The 22,323-nt window shown below is 38.7% G+C and overlaps 1 protein-coding gene across 1 annotated transcript in view; it reads left to right on the forward strand.

Moving 5' to 3' along the window:
* Positions 1-22,323, forward strand: part of adcy1a (adenylate cyclase 1a) — a gene marked incomplete at its 3' end in the record, with an annotated part of 46,452 nt that overhangs the window by 1,255 nt on the left and 22,874 nt on the right. The window contains exons 2-8 of the mRNA XM_079831208.1: positions 4,591-4,740; positions 10,701-10,819; positions 12,120-12,231; positions 16,896-17,023; positions 20,161-20,319; positions 20,436-20,577; positions 21,636-21,791. Coding sequence (XP_079687334.1) covers positions 4,591-4,740; positions 10,701-10,819; positions 12,120-12,231; positions 16,896-17,023; positions 20,161-20,319; positions 20,436-20,577; positions 21,636-21,791 — 966 coding nt within the window. The remainder of the gene's footprint in view (positions 1-4,590; positions 4,741-10,700; positions 10,820-12,119; positions 12,232-16,895; positions 17,024-20,160; positions 20,320-20,435; positions 20,578-21,635; positions 21,792-22,323) is intronic.

Genomic DNA, 22,323 nt, shown 5'->3' on the forward strand with positions numbered 1-22,323 from the left:
TCTTGTGCCAAACATAGTATAGAAAAACTATGAAACTATTTAAAAAACGGATTTGAACAGATTTAGCAGTCAGAACTTTACTGTGAGACATCTGCAGGCCATCATTTTCTGTCATAGCACAACAAATGACTAGACTATTGGGTATTGGAATACCCTTGTGTTTGAATAATATAATGACATACTTGGACAGTGCATTGGAGATTCATGAAGATGTGTACAAAAATGAATATTTTGAATTAATAGAGGTTTTATTGCAGTTTAATGATGATGATGCTGTAAATTGCTTTAATTTTGAAGTTTCTCTTTGACTGGGACTGTAGTATTTCCCTCCTTTAAATAAATTTTCTTCCAGTCAGCGTAGCAGTGATACAATGAAACAGACCCACTTTATATTAGGTGGCCTTAACTACTATGTACTTACATTTAAATTAATCATTTGATACAGTGCACTTACATTGTAATTACATTTGAAAAATTACCTGCATGTAATTACATCTGTTATTCTGTATTTATTTCTGTAATTACACTTTTAATTACACTGTTGACACTTCCCTTACACCTAACCCTACCCTTAAACTTACCCATACCACCACTAACTTTACCCGTATCCCACCTCAATATTAGCAAAAGTGTTTGCAATACAATATGAACACAATAAGTACATTGTACTTATATTTTGATATAATAGTAGTTAAGGCCATCTAATATAAAGTGGGATCAATTAAACAATATCACAGAGTGCGGTTGTGCTGAGAAGATCAGCACAGCTTTAATTGGGCCGTAGATGCAAGGCTGCAGTTCTGATATTCAGTACTACAACACAATTGTGAGTCTGATATTGCAGTTTTTTAAACAATTCACTAAAATGTGTCTGCTCCAGAATAGCATGATGCAGCTATAGAGATCTTCTTTTATCTCAAAAGTTTTTTTGTATTTTTAGTTTGGGGTTGGAATTTTCACCCAGACCTTACAGACCTGGCAAACCTTTTCTTTTTAGTTGTCATATTTTCATGGCTTGAAAAATGTGCTTCACATTTAACTATCAGGCTGATACTTAAAGAGATAAGAAAAATTAAATTATGTCATCATTTACCTTCATCCCAAAACTATATGACTTTCTTCTGTGGAATATTATAATGAAATATTTCGTGAAATGTTTATATAATAATCTTAATTTTTACCAGAGCTGTATATATATATATATATATATATATATATATATATATATATATATATATATATATATATATATATATATATATATATATATATATATATATATATATATATATATATATATTATATGTATGCATATATACACTCACCTAAAGGATTATTAGGAACACCATACTAATACTGTGTTTGACCCCCTTTCGCCTTCAGAACTGCCTTAATTCTACGTGGCATTGATTCAACAAGATGCTGAAAGCATTCTTTAGAAATGTTGGCCCATATTGATAGGATAGCATCTTGCAGTTGATGGAGATTTGTGGGATGCACATCCAGGGCACGAAGCTCCCGTTCCACCACATCCCAAAGATGCTCTATTGGGTTGAGATCTGGTGACTGTGGGGGCCATTTTAGTACAGTGAACTCATTGTCATGTTCAAGAAACCAATTTGAAATGATTCAAGCTTGGTGCATTATCCTGCTGGAAGTAGCCATCAGAGGATGGGTACATGGTGGTCATAAAGGGATGGACATGATCAGAAACAATGATCAGGTAGGCCGTGGCATTTAAACGATGCCCAATTGGCACTAAGGGGCCTAAAGTGTGCCAAGAAAACATCCCCCACACCATTACACCACCACCACCAGCCTGCACAGTGGTAACAAGGCATGATAGATCCATGTTCTCATTCTGTTTACGCCAAATTCTGACTCTACCATCTGAATGTCTCAACAGAAATCGAGACTCATCAGACCAGGCAACATTTTTCCAGTCTTCAACTGTCCAATTTTGGTGAGCTTGTGCAAATTGTAGCCTCTTTTTCCTATTTGTAGTGGAGATGAGTGGTACCCGGTGGGGTCTTCTGCTGTTGTAGCCCATCCGCCTCAAGGTTGTGCGTGTTGTGGCTTCACAAATGCTTTGCTACATACCTCGGTTGTAACGAGTGGTTATTTCAGTCAAAGTTGCTCTTCTATCAGCTTGAATCAGTCGGCCCATTCTCCTCTGACCTCTAGCATCAACAAGGCATTTTCGCCCACAGGACTGCCGCATACTGGATGTTTTTCCCTTTTCACACCATTCTTTGTAAACCCTAGAAATGGTTGTGCGTGAAAATCCCAGTAACTGAGCAGATTGTGAAATACTCAGACCAGCCCGTCTGGCACCAACAACCATGCCACGCTCAAAATTGCTTAAATCACCTTTCTTTCCCATTCTGACATTCAGTTTGGAGTTCAGGAGATTGTCTTGACCAGGACCACACCCCTAAATGCATTGAAGCAACTGCCATGTGATTGGTTGATTAGATAATTGCATTAATGAGAAATTGAACAGGTGTTCCTAATAATCCTTTAGGTGAGTGTATATATATATATATATATATATATATATATATATATATATATATATGCATGTATACACTCGAAAAAATGCTGGGTTAAAAATAACCCAAGTTGGGTTGAAAATGGACTAACCCAGCAATTGGGTTGTTTTAACCCAGCGGTTGGGTTAAATGTTTGCTTAAGAGAAAATTGCCAGTACATTTTTTCCGTTTTAATTTTTTACAGTTCAGAGTTGTATATACCCGTAATGGAGGTCAATGGTAACCAAAATAATGAAAGTGATATAGTTATGGAAAAACATGAGGGTGAGTAAATAATGATAGAATTTGTGAGTGAACTATGCTATGTGTTTTTGCTGGGGTCAGATTGATTCAAAATAGAAGCAACACTACTGAAATTGATACCAGTAACATTTCTGAAAAACAAACAATACATGGATACAGCTTGAAATGAAATCAGTAGGTTTTGATTAGGTCCGAGCAACACACAGTCATTAAATTTGAAATGAGAATAAGTTGCTAATTTCAAAATCACTGTACATCAGTATTTCTATGACAATAAACACAGTAAACTTCAACAGAACATGAAATTTAAAATAAAACCCAACCTGTGAGGCTGTAAACAACGCAAGTCTCGTGTATTTGTATGCATTGACCTTTCGTTTAATCTGGCAGACGGACACATTGACACATTTCAGTTCAGCTCGTAACCTCTACGCCTCTGATTTACCGAACGCCGTGACAGTTTCACATGTCTCACTACATCCTCGCTGGATGCTAAGTGATGTTTGTGACAAACACTCACAAAGGAATTGCAGCTTCTGTCATCAAAAACCAAACCTGTGAGAACAGGGACTGGATTTGTTGACCTACTAAGCCTTGATTTCTTTGAAAAGACCGACCGAGTGCCTAAAATCCAATCAAAATGCTCCAAAGACCTTACACAAAGAGGATCGAAGTAAACTCATTAAAATCACCTGATCTAAAAATATCGGTGTGTCACTTCACATTTAAACAGCAGCATCTCGCAGCACACAGCATATACAGTATTTCATTATTGCACTCCAAACTTCAAGAACACTTCACATCTAGACTCAAGTGTCACCGTTCACATCCTGAGTTAATGAGGTTTTTTTCCACAACCTCTCACTCAGACTGTCACAGCGTAACCTTGGTGCACATCACGCATATACAGGATGATCAGCCGCCTATAAGCCGCTCGCAATGGCTTTGATAGTGTAACATTTTAAAGCCTTTCAGTGATCACCAGTCAATAGCTAATAACCGTTTAACCAAGCTGGCCACCTTGTTTATTACCTAATTTACAAGCCTTGTAACCTTGCTAAATATTTGTAATAAATCCACGACTTTGTGCTATTCAGCAAATGGCCTTCACTTTCAATTACAAAGGCCTGTTAAAAGAATGCATAGACTAGTTGAAGGGATTCTGAGTAATCTAATTTTATGTTGCTCTATGAATGAACAATACAAAGCCCATAATGGGCACCTGTTTGAAGTGACGCGTCTCAAAAGCCGGGCAATTTCTGATTCTTTCAGTCACAGGAGCAAATCTGCAGAGATTCTCAAGCGTGGGGGGTTTGTGTCCGTCTCCGCACTTGAGTTTATCATCTGAGGATGGATTGAAAAAATGAACTCACTGCACCCTCTCTCGGCATCTGTGTCCGTCTCTCTTTCAAGCTCCTTTCGCTCCATGCCCCCGTTTTTCTCTCTTGTTCACACACACAGACACACACACATACACACACACACACACACACACACACACACACACACACACACACACACACACACACACACACACACACACACACACACACACACACACACACACACACACACACACACACACACACACACACACACACACACACACACACACACACACACACACACACACACACACACACACACACACTACCCAGTACGCCACTCCTAATCACTGAAAGTTCGTATTCAGTCGCCAAATGTTGCATAAATGTCAGAATCCTTTTCCATGGTCCGATAAACAGAGATGGTCACACAAACCTTGTTATTTTTCTCTCTCTCTGTGTGTTTGTAGCTGGTAGCAAATGCAGTGTTGCTGGTCGGCGTGAATCTGTCGGGTGTCTTTGTGCGAGTCCTTACTGAGCGCGCCCAGAGGAAGGCCTTCCTACAGGCCAGAAACTGCATCCAACAGCGCCTGCAACTTGAGGACGAGAACGAGAAACAGGTCAGACTCGCACAACACGTGCGTTGGCACACACGCAAACGAGCAGCTGCATGTTTTAGATCAAATGATCAGCTGTTTCATTTTCTCCCTCAAGTTAAAGTTGCAGTTTTGACAGGTAATTACCTTGCAAGATTGCTTTCATTCCCCCCTGACTAGCTTAAAGGTCAAGCTTTCTTTGCAAACAGATACTGTTACACGCACACACAGATGCATGTACTCTAAGACACACAAAACAGTTTCGAGATCGGGTCTAAGGTCAGATGGTTGACTTAGTTGGTATTCGGGCTGTATGCAACTATAATGCCATTACAGTCCACCAAATGCACCTCAGAGCATTAGCATTTTCATTTGGCTTACTAGCTTTGAATGCAAACTTCTAAGTCATCATGAAATCAAAATGGACCCTGATTATATTCCTTATTGTGTTATCAGTGTGTTTTTGGAAAGAAAGAAAAAACAGCCCGACAATAAGTTAAACTGGAATTTGAACTGCGTGTGAGTAATGTTTTTTTTTGCGCTTGAATATTTAATTTGACAAGGCTTAAACTTTCGTGACGACGCAGCACTGGCCCGTCAACTGTCCCGAGTGAACTGTCACAACATTGCATTGTTAGAATTCATAAAAATGTTACCGGCCAACTAGTGATTGATGCTGTTTCATATACTTGCCAACACATATTTTTACTCTCATTTCAACATCATACACCCTCACCCAGATGACCCAGCTAGGGTTGATCAGACCCTGGCTTGTGTCCCAGCAGCACTGCCCCACGGATCACTCCTCTTAAGCCACAGCCATCTGGATGCCCTTTCTGCAGCCTCCATGGCGGACTTGATGGTTTTCCTCTTTTTAACCCCAGTAATGTCAAGAAGCATATAAACCTTACACAGTGACCGGCCAGCGAAGTCTCTACACCCCACTTTGATGGGCTTGCAGCATGTCTTCCAGCCTGCCCTTCTGCACTCCTCCACCAGTTCCTAATACTTGCATTTATGGATTCTTTGATGCAGTCCTCCCAAGGAACAGTGAGCTCTATCGGGAGCACCTGCTTCTAAGTAGCTGATGTTAGCACCACATCTGGTCTCAATGCAGTTGCCACGATGAGAACTGGGAACTTGAGTTGCCTCTCCAGATCAACTTGAAGCTCCCAGTCCGAAACCAAGGTGAACAGCTCGGCTGCTGGTTTGGGCTGTGAATTACCCCTTTTCCACCAGAATGGTTCATGTTCTGGAGACAGAGCCTGTTCTCGGCCAGGCAAACTGGAGCCTGTCACAAACCGACCGCGTGTTTCCGCAGACTTGAGGAACGAACGGTGAAGGAACGCTACTATGTGTTGTTTACCTGCCTAAAAGAACATTGCTCATCGCTGTGTTTGTGCGGCACTTCTGTTTTGCTGTTCACAGAACTGGGAGTGATTCTTGAGAACTGGCAAAAATGGAAAACGCAGCAGATAACCAGGGTATAACTCACAACAAAAAGTTAACTATGTAGAGCACAGGGCTGAGGAAACTAAGGACTTAATACTCAGACTGAGAAATCAAGGTAAAACAGTACAGTTGTAGAGCTAATTAATAACCTTTAAGGAAAATAACTAATAACACAGACGGGCAGGCAGAGAGGAAAAACAAAACAGAATATACACGTTAAATTACATCCTCGTGCCTCGGGGAGGGGGGGGGGTGCTCTGGAGGAGGACGAAGGGCTGGTGAAGAACAGGAAATCTGAGGAGTTGGTGGCAGAAAAGACCAAGGCAGCACTAATGGTGGAAAGAACCAGGGTGGAGCCAGGGGCAGGAGGAGCCATGGTGAAGACTTGGCTGTCGACTCCAGGAGGACAACTGATAGAGACAAGGCCAATGGAATAGGGAGCCCTAGGCACAGACGAAGAGCCAGCTAGACCGGTGACACAGATGGTCCTGGAGGCTGAGACAGAGCCGCAGTGACTAGCATTGAAGTTGGAGCCACCAAGGTGGAGCTGGAGGGAAGGCGGAACCCGATGGAGCCAAAGGGGTGAAGGGACGAAACGTAGCTAAAGGCCCGTATGTCCGTGGTGCAGGCAGAGCTACGTCTAACCTAGGTGCAAACGGAGGGACAAGGGACCCCGGTAGAGCCGTAAGGACGATGGTCCCAGGTGGAGCCGAGGGAGGGAAAAGCCGAAAGGTCGACTGGCCGAGGTGGAGTGATGGGATCAACGGCTGGAGGTGGAGCCAGGGGATTCCTCCTGAATGGGCAGAGCTGGAGATCATAAAAGGGCATTACACACAATAGAGAGGTGTCAAAGGAGGAGCTGAGGGGCTGAAGGGAACCAGCGGAGGTGGGGCAGAGGAACTAGCTGATTCTGGAAGAGTATGCAGGAGAGAATGGGAACTCTGGAGACACAGGAGACTTTGAGCTGGGCGGAACCAGCGGGGCAACAGAAGACTTTGAGCTGGGCGGAACCAGCGGGGCAACAGAAGACTTTGAGCTGGGTGGAACCAGCGGGGCAACAGAAGACTTTGAGCTGGGTGGAACCAGTGGGGGCACAGGAGACTTTGGGCTGAGTGGGACCCACGGGGACGGGAGAATTAGGGAAATGTCCTCTTCCAAATCATAAATACTATTTGCAGAGGCCAGCTGCAGCTCACCCTCAATGGCGGGAGTGTGGGCTTTCCTCCATGCCTAGAAATGATGGTTGGCTCATTCCTCTTATATGGCTGCTCTGTGCAGTGTGTGAGCAGTGGCTGGCTGGGCTCTGGGTCCAGAGTGGGTTGGTGAATACAGATTCGTTGTTCACCAGCACCCACTCCACAATCTTCTCTGGGACCATTCAATGAAAGGTGTGCCTTGGACTGCTCATTGAGGCTACTGTAGTAAAGAAACGCAGAGCCAGCAGTCCGGATAGTTTGAAAAATTGTAAAAAGCGTTATATAAAGAAAGGTGACTTGACTTGATAGTTCGTTAGGCACGGCAGATCTAAAAAGTCCTGAGTGTGGTCCTCCATGACTCAAAAAATAAATAAAAAACTAAAATAAAAAAATTATGTGGTCATCTGTAAATAAATTATTTTTCTTTTATTATTATTATTAATTATTATTATTAAATTTAACATATTTTAATGATAAAATTATTATATTAATATATTTTAAAAATCTTCCATATATCTGACTAGATACACAGCACCTCTATTAACCCAATCCTGAAAAAAGCAGGAGTTTTCTATTCTTAGATCAAATTCTTCGCTATCTGTTAGCATATTTGTGGGATGGACATTTCTGCTCAAAACCGCACACACAGCAGTTTGTGATGCACTTTATCAAACATTTTCTTGCAGCAGCAACCTACCGGAACAAGCAGATCCACCATCCCACTTTATTTATTAGTGAGACTGCTTCCTTTAGCTGTCATTATGGATTATATCAATGATAAAGAATGTGAATCAAATAGCAACATTAGCATAACTTATCTCCCTCGCCGAGCTCTGGGTAGATTGCAGTGGATAATTACTGAATGATTTATAAATGAAGTGGAGAGGGGCATAAGATGGAAAGATGCAAAACACACTCATACAAACTAAAGCGCAGAGTACACTTTCCCCTTGTTCCTTAGCGACTGAAATTGGTTATAATTGTTTGCACATGACTCATCCACCTCCTACCCAACAAACTCCCTGAATAGAAGGTAACACCACCCACTCTATACATCACACCAGGCTGTACCACACAACTCTCTCTCTCTGACACAAACTCTCATACTCGCTGCAGAGATATGGACCAGTCTGTAATCTTTCCATTCGCACATTCTGGTGATCTATCATTTATGTGCACTAAAATGCACATTCAGCAAGAGTGGCTGATGTATTGATTTCAAAAGTTTGAGTTTCTGGGGCAGATTAATTAAATCACGACGGGGAGAACATTTGACATGTATGTTTTGGATTAAATGGAAAAACTAAGAGGGATAGGGGAGACCGGAGTCTTGTAACACGTGTTTTAAACTTTTTTTGTGTTTTGAACAATAGTAGTAGTATTTGTAATATTAATAATAATAACAACAACAACATAAAAATAATCCCATATTTGTTTATATATATATATATATATATATATATATATATATATATATATATATATATATATATATATATATATATATATATATATATATATATATATATATATATATATATATATATAAAAATCAAATGTACAACTCGGTTCAAAATGTGCTATCAGTAAGATTAAAAAATAAAAGTGTTTGTTTTGTTGACTTTTGTAATTTTACAAAATCTTTCTGTTTCAAATAAATGCTGTTCTTTTGAACTTTCTTTTCATCAAGCAAGCACAGTTTCCACAACAATAATACGCAGCAATATGATAATAATAAGAAATGTTTCTTGAGCAGGAAATCATCATATTAGACTGATTTCTGAAGGATCTCGTGACACTGAAGAAATTATGCAGAACATTTAGCTTTGCCAACACAGGAACAGTTATTTTACTGTATTTTTGATCAAATAAGTATATACAGTAGTTTAGATATTCAGTATATACATAGCACAACTTTATAATTTTGTCAACAAGGAAACATCGGTAACACTTTACAATATGGGTGCACTAATATGCATTAATTCATGCTTAACTAATGCACAGATCATAAATTAATTTATGACTCATGAAGAACTAAACCATTTATTAATGATTACTGCATCAGCAATTAATGAACATTCTATATGAATATAACATAATGATACCTTTGCAAATCATTAGCTAATGATTAATTAAAGCAATTCAACTGGAAGTTGAAGCACATAACTTTGACCATTGTGGTAATTAACAAATTAATTTGTTTTCATATGTCGTCATTTTTAGTTAATATAATATGTAATTAGGAAATTAATACATGACACATATAACTAATAACAATTTATTGATTACTTAATCTATTAATCTTATAGAATGTTCATTAGTTGCTGATGCAGTAATCATTAATAAATGGTTTAGTTCTTCATGAGTCATACATTAACTCATGATTATCTGTGCATTAGTTAAGCATGAATTAATGCATATTAGTGCACCCGTATTGTAAAGTTTTACAAAAAAAATCTGTTACAGATGCTAATGTTTATTGGTTTAAAATTTCACATTCAATACAAGAGGCTTAGACAGTTACAGTCATGCTGCTAATTATACCAACTCTCAACCCAACTTTCAGGACAACTTTTGAGAAATTGCGAAAACGACCCATTGGGCTTTTAACACAGGTGGCATGGCTCGCTGTGGTTTGCTCATCGAGAAGGCATTTATCACCTGCTTTTAGTAACGCATGGCTTGGCAATGAACTGAATGCGTTTCCACGGAAACGTACCTTTGCCATGCCAACCAACCAACTCCAATGCTCAAAACTGTGATCTCTCACAGAGATTGGCCACTTATATAGCCATCAGCGAGTTCATTAAATCAAACATAAACAGATAACAGCAGTGGCCACTTTTAAACTAACAGTACCCATAAGACAATGGCCAGCACAAACATTTTTTTTTTCATGTTCAGTCATGACGTCAATTTAAAGGCCAGCCGGAAGGCCATGGCTTCCCTTGGAAATTTCCATGTCTGTGGTAAACATTAAGGAGAGAACATTTGGACAGACTTTTACATTTGTTCTATAACATAACTTACATGTTGTTGTGTGTCCAATTTGAAAAAAGTTGGTTGAGTGCATGTCAAAAATCTATTAAAGGGCAGCAATTGTGAACAATTTAGAGAGTTTTCGGCCACTGCAAAATTCCCACAATTCCATTGGTGTGATTTCATAGTTTTAAGGCTTTGTATTATTTTAAAATGTTGGAATAGTATTGATACAAATGAGTAAATGAATTCTTAAGAGTATAATAATAATCTATACTTTAATTCATATTAAACTTGACTGATGACACTCAAAAAAACTCGCTATTTATCCCAAAATGTAATGGACATATTCAACAGGAACGCCTCCTAATGAGCCTGCTGCCCAGGAATGTTGCCATGGAAATGAAGGAAGACTTCCTGAAGCCACCAGAAAGAATCTTCCACAAGATATACATCCAGCGGCATGACAACGTCAGGTATAGAAAGAACGAGAGAGAGCGTTTCAATAATCAAGCCATTCATGTTGAAAGCCCAATTCCATGAATGAGAGAGGAGAGCACTACATGTTTTTTTAGATGAGACAGACAGTGTCAATTCAATTGTACTTAAATTGTGATTGCGAATACTGAATCAGTGAGTCAATAAGAGTCAACAACTCTCCACTCACGCGCAATCGTCTAAGTTCCTGAGTCTGGCTCCCAACCAAAGCTCGCACAGCATGCACGGCACCCACAGCGCTAGTGCTATCAACTCAAGAGCTGCTCAATTAACCCACGCTGCCCACACATGCGGAGAGACGGAGAGTGAGAGATGGAACAAGTGCTGGGGGGCAAATTCACACAATAGCACATACACACATATGCATCCCTAAAGACCTGTTCCAGCCAAGCGATTTGTGAGTGAAAGATGATGCATACAAGTAACTTTTCCATGACCAACTAACTGTCTGAAAGATGAGGTTAATCCAGGCCCAGCTCCAGATCAAGGGTTGTAACTACGAGCTCTATAAAATATATATGTTAGAACTCTCATTCATCTCTCACTGCCGTATTTGCTTATTTTCAAGGTTTTAAATCCGAAATTTTAGTCAGAAATGTCATTTAACAAATGAATCTGGGGGCATTTTATTTTGAGCTTGTCCTTTTAATTTAGTTTTTAATTAGAGTTCACTGTGATTGCTATTTTCATTTTTTTTTATAGTTTCATTCAATTTAGATTTTATCGCAGCATTGCATTTTAATGTTAATGAAGGGGGTTTATAAAGTTTGAAAGATAATAAGTTATCTAAAGTAAAACTAAAATTAATCTGCTTCCATCCAATCAAAAACTGATGTTTTTTTCCTTTTTCAAGAATGTTCGTTACAATATTTTTATTGTAGATTTGTCACTACTTACGTTTCATCGCGACTTCAACAAAAGTGTTTTGACATGCTACATTGACAAACTGACATGCTTACTAAATGAGACAATGCTGATTGGCTTATTGGAATATATTAACCAGCCAAACCTTGACACCTCAGGTGGGTTAAACTCATGATTGGGTGAGCCAAGTACCCCCTGGACCCCTGGCCTGGGTTAATCTAAAGACTGTAATGTTTTAATGATAAGAGGCCAACAGAGTCAGTAGACACTAGTTGATTCATATTGCTTTTATAGTCCTGCGCATGTTTCTGAAAAAACACAGTTTTTTTGGCTTATCCCCAAGCTAGCCTTGCAAAGAACAGTGTAAGGTCTTTTGTGAATCACTGTAACCTGTTGTCTTCTTATTCTGTGCAGCATCCTGTTTGCAGACATTGTGGGGTTTACCAGCCTAGCTTCACAGTGCACGGCCCAAGAGCTGGTTAAACTACTGAATGAGCTCTTCGGAAAATTTGATGAGCTCGCTACAGTAAGTAATACTATTGGCATATGTGTTGAGCGAAAGGAAGGGGGGGAGCAAATCACATCAGAAAGCTTGAGTCAATGGGCGTATGCGATAACTTATCCATCTTATTTTTCATCGCGGAAGTAAGGAGTTTTCTGTGAATGTGCGAGACCGATGTGCGTAATCCGATTTATGAGCCACAATAGGGAAATAACGAGAAGAATATCAAAGTGCAGTAAACGGTAAAACTGTTTGCACTATAAACCATTGGGTTTATAATTATGACAATACATTAAAATAATATGGTAAGACACACCAGTTTGCAATATTAAGCAGCATAACAAGCTAATCTAAAAATAACTGGAAGCGAATGACACCGGAAGCCAGACACATTAACTTTAGCTTACCTGAAAAATAAGGTGGATATGATTGCTTACAGTCTGGAGGCAATATGCTAATCAGTATTATAATCATAATCCACATTAGTGGCCACAGCTTCTCATAGAGTCCCTCTGTGCACTGCAGGAGAGAGGAAGCATTTGCGTTAGAAACACTATTATCCTGTAGCCTAAATATCCTATAACGCAAAAATAACAGTGGACAAAGACTTGAAAATGCAACATGCATTTACATACATTGTGTCAAGTGATTTGGTTGAACAAAAAATACCACTTTCTCTAAAACAACTTGCCAACTGTAAAATAGCATAAGGGTCAATGACAAATGAGGTTTTTAAGATAAAAAAATTATAGCAAAATAGTCTTAAAATGCATTTTTATGTCCAAAAAATGATGTTGAGTCATATTGGTTTTACAGCTTTTAAGAGAGCATTCATTCATTATTAAACAAAATTTCTGATTTTACCACTCAGAAAACGTCAGGTGGTGCGACCATATATTCATTTAAAATAATATACATATACAATATATGAATCATTGTAGTGTCTAAAATGCATATCACATGGTAAATTCCCTTTCCATTTCTTTATGTATTGCCCTTTTAGTCCAATTCATATAAACGGACACTTTTCAATGTGTTCAAACACATATGAGTTATTATGTTTTGTTTTTAACTGTAAAAATGATTTGTATACATTATATAACGGTTTACAGTTATATTTCTTAATTCATTTTGCAATTGCAGTGGGAATTGATACTTTTAAATGTAAATTTGCTGGTCGCACCACCTGACATTTCAAACTCAATTCAAATCTAACAGGCATTTACTTGGACACCTATACGCATGTCTTACCATATGCTCAAGGTTATACATACATTTTTATAATAACAATTTTCAAAGTTTTTCAGGGGTCATACCACCTGACCTTGACTTGAATCAACCTCATCATTACTCAAAAATGTGAAATGATCTAATATTTATGGGAGGGTGACTAATATTGTTACAACATCAAAGGGTCTTCTGTGTGATGTCATATGCTGTCACATGGTTTTCTTAAAGTAACATTGCATAAAATTGCATTTTTATGTCGGTCGCTCTCCCTGACATTTGGAGAAGTACATTTTTACTGATACACTATTTTCCCTCATTTATACTTGCTGACACAGTGCCCCCAGTAACAGGCCTTGGGCCAGGACCGAGGATCCTTCCACATGACCAAGGTGCGGAGACACCGCCACGTTGCCTTGATCACGTGAAAAGGGTTTCCCCTCGAGAAAAATCCCTTGGTCTTGAGCCACCACTGCAATGGTCTCATGTCCAACAGGCCACAAGGAATCACGTTGGACGCTCCTGCCATCAGACCTAACAGTCTCTGATACTGTTTACTGATACCAGTCGATGTTTAATTTGGCCATAGCTCTCCTCAAAACCTCCACAAGCTCGAGTGGTGAGTCTTCAACCCCTGCATCAATACTGCAGACATCCTCCTCCTCAGAGGAAGACAGCTGCAGCACAGAGGCTGCCCTCTGGGCGGGAGAAACCGCAGCGTGGACTCCCGAATCCAGAGAGGCAGCACTGGATCTGGCGGGTGAAGGCAGAGATGGGGCTGGGCCCGTCTCAAACCCTTCTGATCCTTCTGCGAACCCCACGACATAAGCCGCCGCTGTGCTTCGGCAGCAACGGGGCCTGTGCCATGGGAAAAGCGAGCCGTGACGCCCTCCTCGTAGAGCCCCCGGTGGGATCGCAGCACTCTCAGAGGCAACGCCACACAATGCTCGCGGCCAACCCCCTCGAGAGCCGACTGAGCATGCCGCTCACCCAAGCAAACAACGCACATCAAGTGTGTAGCGAGGGCAGGGAGGAACACTTTCTGTACTGCTGTTCGCTCGCCATAATGTGTCTCTCTTGTGTATCAGTGTGTGTTGCAAACTTGTTGTATGAAAACAAAAAAGTCTGAACTCAGACACAAACACAGAGCATGACAGGGACAATGTTACATAGAGCGCTTGCTGAAGACAACAGAAGCTAAGGGCGTGTGTTTGCCGGTGTGCTTTATAGTTTCCGGGTCTATGACGTCACCCGCCCATGACGTTCCGTCTCTCTATTGGACTGATTACATACGTGCTTCATGACACAATCACGCAGAGGCGTTCCCAAAGCGGTGACGCAGCGCGAGTTCCTTTGAAAGGGAACCACATAATTTGAGATGTTATCTAGTATCATTCATGTTCAAAAAATAAATTGTGCAAGACAGGTTTCTCACAGGAGTTTGATAGAATGTTAGGGGTTTGTTCAGATCACTTACCAAAGTAATAAATATGCTTTTCTTAGCAAACACTAATAAATATTTCAGCATCCCCTCAGAGTAAATGCTAAATTGCACTTTGAATGTAATAAAAATGCAATAAAAATGCACTTTTCAAAGGTGCTGTCTGTGATCATACAGACGTATCTTTGATGTACTGTAAATTACAACTACAACTTTTACTAGAGGCTTTTGCATTATTTGGATCTTCTTCATGGTAATTATTTTTCCTCCAATAAGTAAAAATTGTTTAATGTGCTACTGTTAGAAAGAGTTACAAATTTTCACTTTTTATAATTTCCTTCAATAATTTCATGGCACAGTTTGCCTTTCTGTTCTTTCTGTAAGTCAGTAAGCATGTGTTTGTGTGTGTGTGTGTGTGTGTGCACTGTGACAAGGGGTTTCCCACAGTCTCCTCCTGCCCTGTGTTGCCAGATGGTGCATCTCTAATAAAATAGAGCAATTGATCTGTGGAGAGTTCTTTTTTGTTTTCTTTTTCTGTTTGTCTCACTCTGTTTAGTCTTTGTGAATTAATTATGGTATAATCCTGATAACATTTTCAAAAGGCTAGGCCTATTTGTATCAGTATCTATAGTTTAAGGACAAATTGGTGAAGTTAAAATTCCAAATGTGACAACACAGTCACATTCTGATAGTCTGACAAGGGTTCCTTTTGATTACAACTCAATTGGAAAAATGAATAGAAACTAACCTACTGTTCAAAAGTCTCATGCTGACCATAAGTCTGCATTTATTTGATCAAAAATACAATGAAACAGTAATATTGTGGCATATTATTACAATTTAAAATACAAGCTTTTGCAATAGCCTTGTATCCATTTTGATACCTTGCATCCATTTTGAGGCACATTCCCACCAAGAATAATCATATAATAAATAATTCAATAATCATTATAATATGAGAATAGGGAATTCCACATCACATCAACTAGAAAGATAACACAGAGCAACAATATTGCTGGAATTACTTTAAGAACGATTTTTCACACAGTAATCCTGGTAAATTACCGTAAAATGACCAGAATAACTGTATGGGTAAATACACAAGTATGCTGTTCACACAAGCAATGGCGTTCTGGATTTTTACCGTTAAGAGGCCATTCACAAATCAACAAATCACCATCAAAATACCAGTAAATTCTGTGATTTCCATCAACATAAAATTATCTTTAATTAGCTTACTGTAAACAGCGCTAAGTAATTACATCATCTTCATAAGAACTTTATGATTGGCCCAAAGCAGACTTCTTATGTCTCTGCATTCTGACTTTGTACGTGCTCATACCGTAATCTTCATTCTGCGTTCACACAGCATCATACCAGTAATTTACTGGTAATGTTACAACTACTGGTAAATTGCCAGAACCGATTTACCAGTATTTTTGATGTTCACACATGATCTCTAATTTACCAGTAATGACTGTGTGTGTGAAAGAGGCAATTGACTGCCAATCAGACTCCAGGCGACTTTAAAGAGCTGAAGCATTTAAAGCAGCAGACGACAAAACTGCAGTGTGTACTTACAGTATGATGAGCAGAATGTTATCATGCATTGGTGTGGACTCTAAAATAGTTATTGAAGTTACATTTATAGTTACCATCCTTGGTGTGAACAGGTTTTTAGACTTAATGCAAGTTCCACATAAAGTGACAAACAATCAAACAGCTTAATATAAAAATAAAAAAAAACACAGAAGTGGTATTTTAATCATCAAATAAACTCTCATCTGCTCATTTCTCGGCTATCAAAACAGGAAACATCCTAATGGTTTGTCCCAGAAGTACCATAATCATTTTTTTCTTCACTCATAAATTGTATAAATATGTCAGAAATCAGATTCTGGTAGATACGTGACATTTTATCGACAGCATCACTGACTTGCTTTCAACTGCGCATCAATTTTATTGGCTTTGTGAGTCTCTGGAAAAACTCAGATCATGCTTTTGTGTGTCTGATTGGCAGGAAAACCATTGCAGGAGGATTAAGATCTTGGGAGACTGTTATTACTGTGTGTCCGGCCTGACCCAGCCAAAAGCGGACCACGCTCACTGCTGTGTGGAGATGGGTCTGGACATGATCGACACCATCACGTGAGTCAGTGCACAAATCTCATTTTGTGTTATTTAACAGCAGTCACTGAGCCGACCAGCAGCAGCTCCCATCATCTGACAGACTGTATTTGAAAGCTATAGTGATTTCATTTGTGTGGGAATGTGTGTGGGTGTGTGTGTGAGAGACCTGCTCCACTATATTCATTTCTCTGCTCTGAATTCTGAGGCGGCTTTCACTGCTGCAGTCTCTTATCACCTCACACAGGTGCTAGAATATGCACACACACACACACACACACACACACACACGCACACACACATATACACAGAGGCATGCACGGACAAAAACTTGCACAAAAACACATATCTCTCTCTCTCCCTCTCTCTCTCACACACACACACACACACAAACTCGCGGATACACACGCACACACTTTCGGTCTCACATTAGTGTAGATCTCCTGCTTTGTGCTGGTAGCAAACAGAAAAGAAATTCCTGCTGCCTGCCAAAGCCCCCTCTCTCTCTTCAATCATCAGATCCGGCATTATAGTGAGGGATGAGGGGAGAATAAGAAGCTTTTGAAAAAAAGGGGACAAAAACCTGACGCCAGTTTTCTAGATGGAAATATAGTGTTCAGGGTTTCCACACTTTTCACCAATGAATTTCTAGAATCTTTTCTGTTGTTTGCAATGTTGTTTGTTATTGTGATTACTGTACATGAGGATTTCAAATCGATTTAAGACCTATTTGTTATATATCTTATTGTGCATGATTTATCCATGCATATGTTTTGTTTTTATTATTATCTATTTATTATAACTGATGGATAGAACAAAGTCCCATTTTTTCCTTTTAGATAATCCATTTTGCTCAGATGTACGTCATTGTAAGGAAGAAAAGTTATTTCGTTACTTCTGTTTCATCGCAACTTTAAAAAACATTTGATTCAGGTTAATCTTTTGATTTGACTAATGAATAATTCAAAATGGTTTGTGAACCAATTTTACCCTTTCACACATACATTTAAAATATTCTAGCTGAGCCCCCAGCGTGCCTTTTTTAAGGCGACCGTTATTTTAGAATGCATCACTTCACCTTATTAATTCCATGGTGACACATCATGCTTTTAATGTGACACACCGCAGCCACAATAGTGCTCTTTGACAGATGTGTTGCTTTTATTTAATTGTTTACTTTTTTTCAAAATATTCACAAACTTGTTAACTACAGTCAAACCAAAATTTATTCAGACACCTTCAACATTTTCTCACATAATCACAGTTTATTCGCTATAGTTTAGAAAATGGTAAAAAAAATATGACAAGAACTCAGAGTTGAACTGTGTAAGAACAAATTCATCTTGATAATGTCAGATAACTTTGATAGAAAGGTATGTAACGGATTACAATCAACCAATCAGCTGTTAAATTTAAGTACACAATTAGATAATACCAATTTAGGTCAACCAATTACCAAGCAATGCTTAATTTTGTTCAGTCTGTGGTGTAAAAGGTCGCATTAGCAATTAAAGAAAAAAACAAGCAAAATATGGTCAGGTCAAAGTGTCTGAATAATTTTGGTCACAAATTTGTATAAATTTTACTGGTAGTCCACTGTATGAAGATTTTTTGGGTATAATATGTCACATTTTACTTTATTTTGCTATCCTCACTTACATAGTGTCTATAGTGTGTATATATAGTGTCTATAACTATAGTGTCCTGCACCCACTAGTAAAAAATTATATTTGGTGTCTGAATAATTTTTGGTTTGACTGTATTTCACAAACTATCTGATATTCAGATTCTCAAATTTGTGTGTGTGAAAGTGTTTTGTCGTTTAAAAAACGTTATAATGATCATGTTAGTTTATCTATAACACGCAATGGGTGCCGTCATGTTAGTTTGCGCCGCAATTCAGAGAATCGCATCTGTCGGAATTATTTCATCTTAAATTCACCTACTTTTACCAAAATACATGAAAGTAAGTGACCAGTGAACTGGGAGAAGAATAGAGTGAACTATATAGTTACCTTTACAATGTGTGTCTGACATGAATAAAACACTTCCTTTGTTCACTTTAAAAAGGAAAATCACCACATGATTTACTCACCTTCAAGCCATCTTAGGTCATGACATTCTTCTTTCTGATGAACACAAATATCCTGGTTCTGCCAAGCTTTATAATGGCAGTGAACAGGGCCCACGAGTTTGAAGCTCAAAAACGTGGATCCATCCATCATAAATGTACTCCACATGACTCCGGGGGGTTAATACAGGCCTTCTGAAGCAAATTGATGTTTGCACGTTTTTGTAAGAAAAATATCCATATTTAAAACTTTATGAAGTAAAATATCTAGCTCCCGCCAGACTGCCTTCCGTACTTACACAGAAATTGTAACACCTCTTGCAGTTCAAAAAGCTACATCCTAGTCATACGTTGAGTCAGTTATGCTTTTTTCGTAAGTAAATATATAGGATAATAGAAAGGATTATTATTGCTGCTTCCATAGCCATCAGTGTGTGTTTTGTATAACTGTAAATGTATTGTTTTGCTAGAGCTTATGTGTATTTAAATGTCTGAAACCTAAAATAAAGATAATGTGGTTGAAAACATTAAATAGTTGTGATCTATGTCAAGCGCTTAGTGTGCCGCATCCGCAAAGCACAAAAAAACATTTGAATTTAGCAGTTGATCACGTTATGCGATGAACATTCTAACTACAGGTGTAGGCTCCAGGGACCAGCCAAGACTGATCACACCGGTGTGATTGTACGAGTCAAAGGGTAAAAAAAGTATTGAAAAAAATTCTGACATCACTATGGTTTAGAAAGCAAGTTTTACTTAATATTTAGCCAATCAAATATTTTACAGCTGATTATAACTAAAAATTTACTACTATGACTTTCCTAGTTTCCAGGTCTGGAAATCCCAATTGTACAATTCCCTAATATTTCTACATTTTTTTAAATGTTTTTTTTTACCTTGTAAATTCGACTTGGGTGTCAAATGTGCCTGCGGAGAGGCCATTTCTACAATTGCATCTGTAACCAAAAACTTTTTCTCTTTTGTGATATTTTATCCACACTATAGGTGTCCGTATGAAGACCACTAATGTATTGAAAATGCAAAACTTAAACAAAATGTACTTTTTTGTGAATATTTGTGTAATCAGGTCTGTTGCAGAAGCAACCGAGGTGAACCTGAACATGCGTGTGGGTTTGCACACGGGCCGTGTGCTGTGTGGGGTTCTGGGGCTCCGAAAGTGGCAGTATGACGTCTGGTCCAATGACGTCACACTGGCCAACATGATGGAGGCAGGAGGACTGCCCGGGTCAGTCACACACCACATTCAACAATATAATTAGATATTAAACCATCATACAACATGTAGCAAAGACTATATGAGCAGAAAGGTGATATTGTGATCATTTGCCTCTGCCCCAACAGGAAGGTTCATATCACCAAAGCAACGTTGGAATGTCTAAATGGAGATTACGAGGTGGAGCCGGGCCTCGGCCACGAGAGACACGCTTTTCTCAGCAAACACGCCATCGAGACTTTCTTCATCGTACCCTCACACAGACGGAAGGTACAAACACATCATCATCACATCGTAGACAACATCAGTAAACTCTTGTAATGTGGTGTTTTTCTCGATAATACAAACTATACTGTAATGTATGTAATGTCAGAGGGTAACGTCTTGGTTACTGATGTAACACTCGTTCCCTGTTGGAGGGAACAGAGACTGTGAGTTGTAAAATGGCCAATGGAATTGGCGAGTGGAATTTGCATGCCAAGCCATTTCCTTGTGCATACAGGTATATAAGATGGTGGCACGTATCCACTCTCGGGTTTATGCTGAGGAGCCAAGACAGGGATCCCGGACATTCAGTGGGGTGGTTCAGGGTTGTAGCAGGAGGAACATTTAGATTTTGTAATGCTTTTTTTAAAGAGCCATGGGCGATGAGCAGTTTTCTTTCCTGTGTTGACTAATTTCCTGTTGAAACAGGAAGCAATTAAATAGTCAATAGAATGTATTTACATTAAAACCACACTCTTAAAATAAAAGGATCCAAAAGGGGGTTTTCACAGCAATGCCATTTTGGTTCATCAAAGAACCTTTCTGCTTCTTAGTGTGAAGAACATTTAAAAAATCTAAAGAACATTTTGTGGAAGGGAAAGATATAATTAGACAAACAGTTGTTGTGAACATTGAACTTTCCATTCATTAAAGAATCCTGACATTTTTGTATCATGGTTTCCACAAAAAGCAGCCCAACTGTTTCCCACATTGATAAAAAATAAGGAATTTTTCACACCAAATCAGCATATGAATGATTTCTGAAGGATCATGTGACACTGAAGACTGGTAATGATGCTGCAAATTCAACTTTGATATCACAGGAATAAATTACATTTTAAAATAAAAAACTAATATTTTAAATTGTAATAATATTGATGTAAGACAATCAAAAGTCTTACACACATCCTAGTCCATCTGGAGTTCAAATGGATTTTTAAGTTGGTTCTTTTTTCAGACAACAGTTACTTCAGCCATTTTCACACATTCAGTTAATCTTTTCTCTATTCTTATTCAACATTTCTTCCCACCTCCTTCCTCTCTTCCCCTTTCTCTCTCTGCAGATTTTTCCTGGGCTGATCCTATCAGACATAAAGCCAGCAAAAAGGATGAAGTTTAAGACAGTCTGTTACCTGCTGGTGCAGCTCATGCACTGCAGAAAGATGTTCAAGGCTGAGATCCCTTTCTCCAACGTCATGACCTGTGAGGATGATGACAAGGTGCGTGATTACTGCATATGTCCATCTTAATGTTATATAAGGTGAAACTAGGAGGGCCAGGGGCAGTGACAGCCACCCATTTTTATGCATCAACCTAACTTAATAGACTGATATTAAATAGTTTTATAGTTATAACATCCAATAGTCTGAAGTTTTAACATCTGATATTATTTTGTTAAAAATAATTAAAAAATAATAAATTATGTAGTTAAAAGTAAGTTAAAAGGAGTTATACATATATTATAAGACAGCTGTCTGCTGAATCGGGCATCTACCTACTGATCCCTGCACTGACACCAGCGAAATGAATGACAATTATTCTTAGTCATTTAAATGACTAGGTATGGAGATTGACTGAACTAATATCTATTTATACAGATATTTTGGACAATGAGTGCATTTACAACAAAATGCTGATGACTACAAAAGTAGTCTCTATATTTAAACCAACTTTGAGATTTTTTGAAATCATTTTATTCTAGTTTTGATATCAAAACATAAACAGATATGAGAATAAAACATGGCTACAAAA

The sequence above is a fragment of the Gobio gobio genome (genome assembly GCF_949357685.1).
Source record: "Gobio gobio genome assembly, chromosome: 12".
NCBI lineage: Eukaryota > Metazoa > Chordata > Actinopteri > Cypriniformes > Gobionidae > Gobio > Gobio gobio.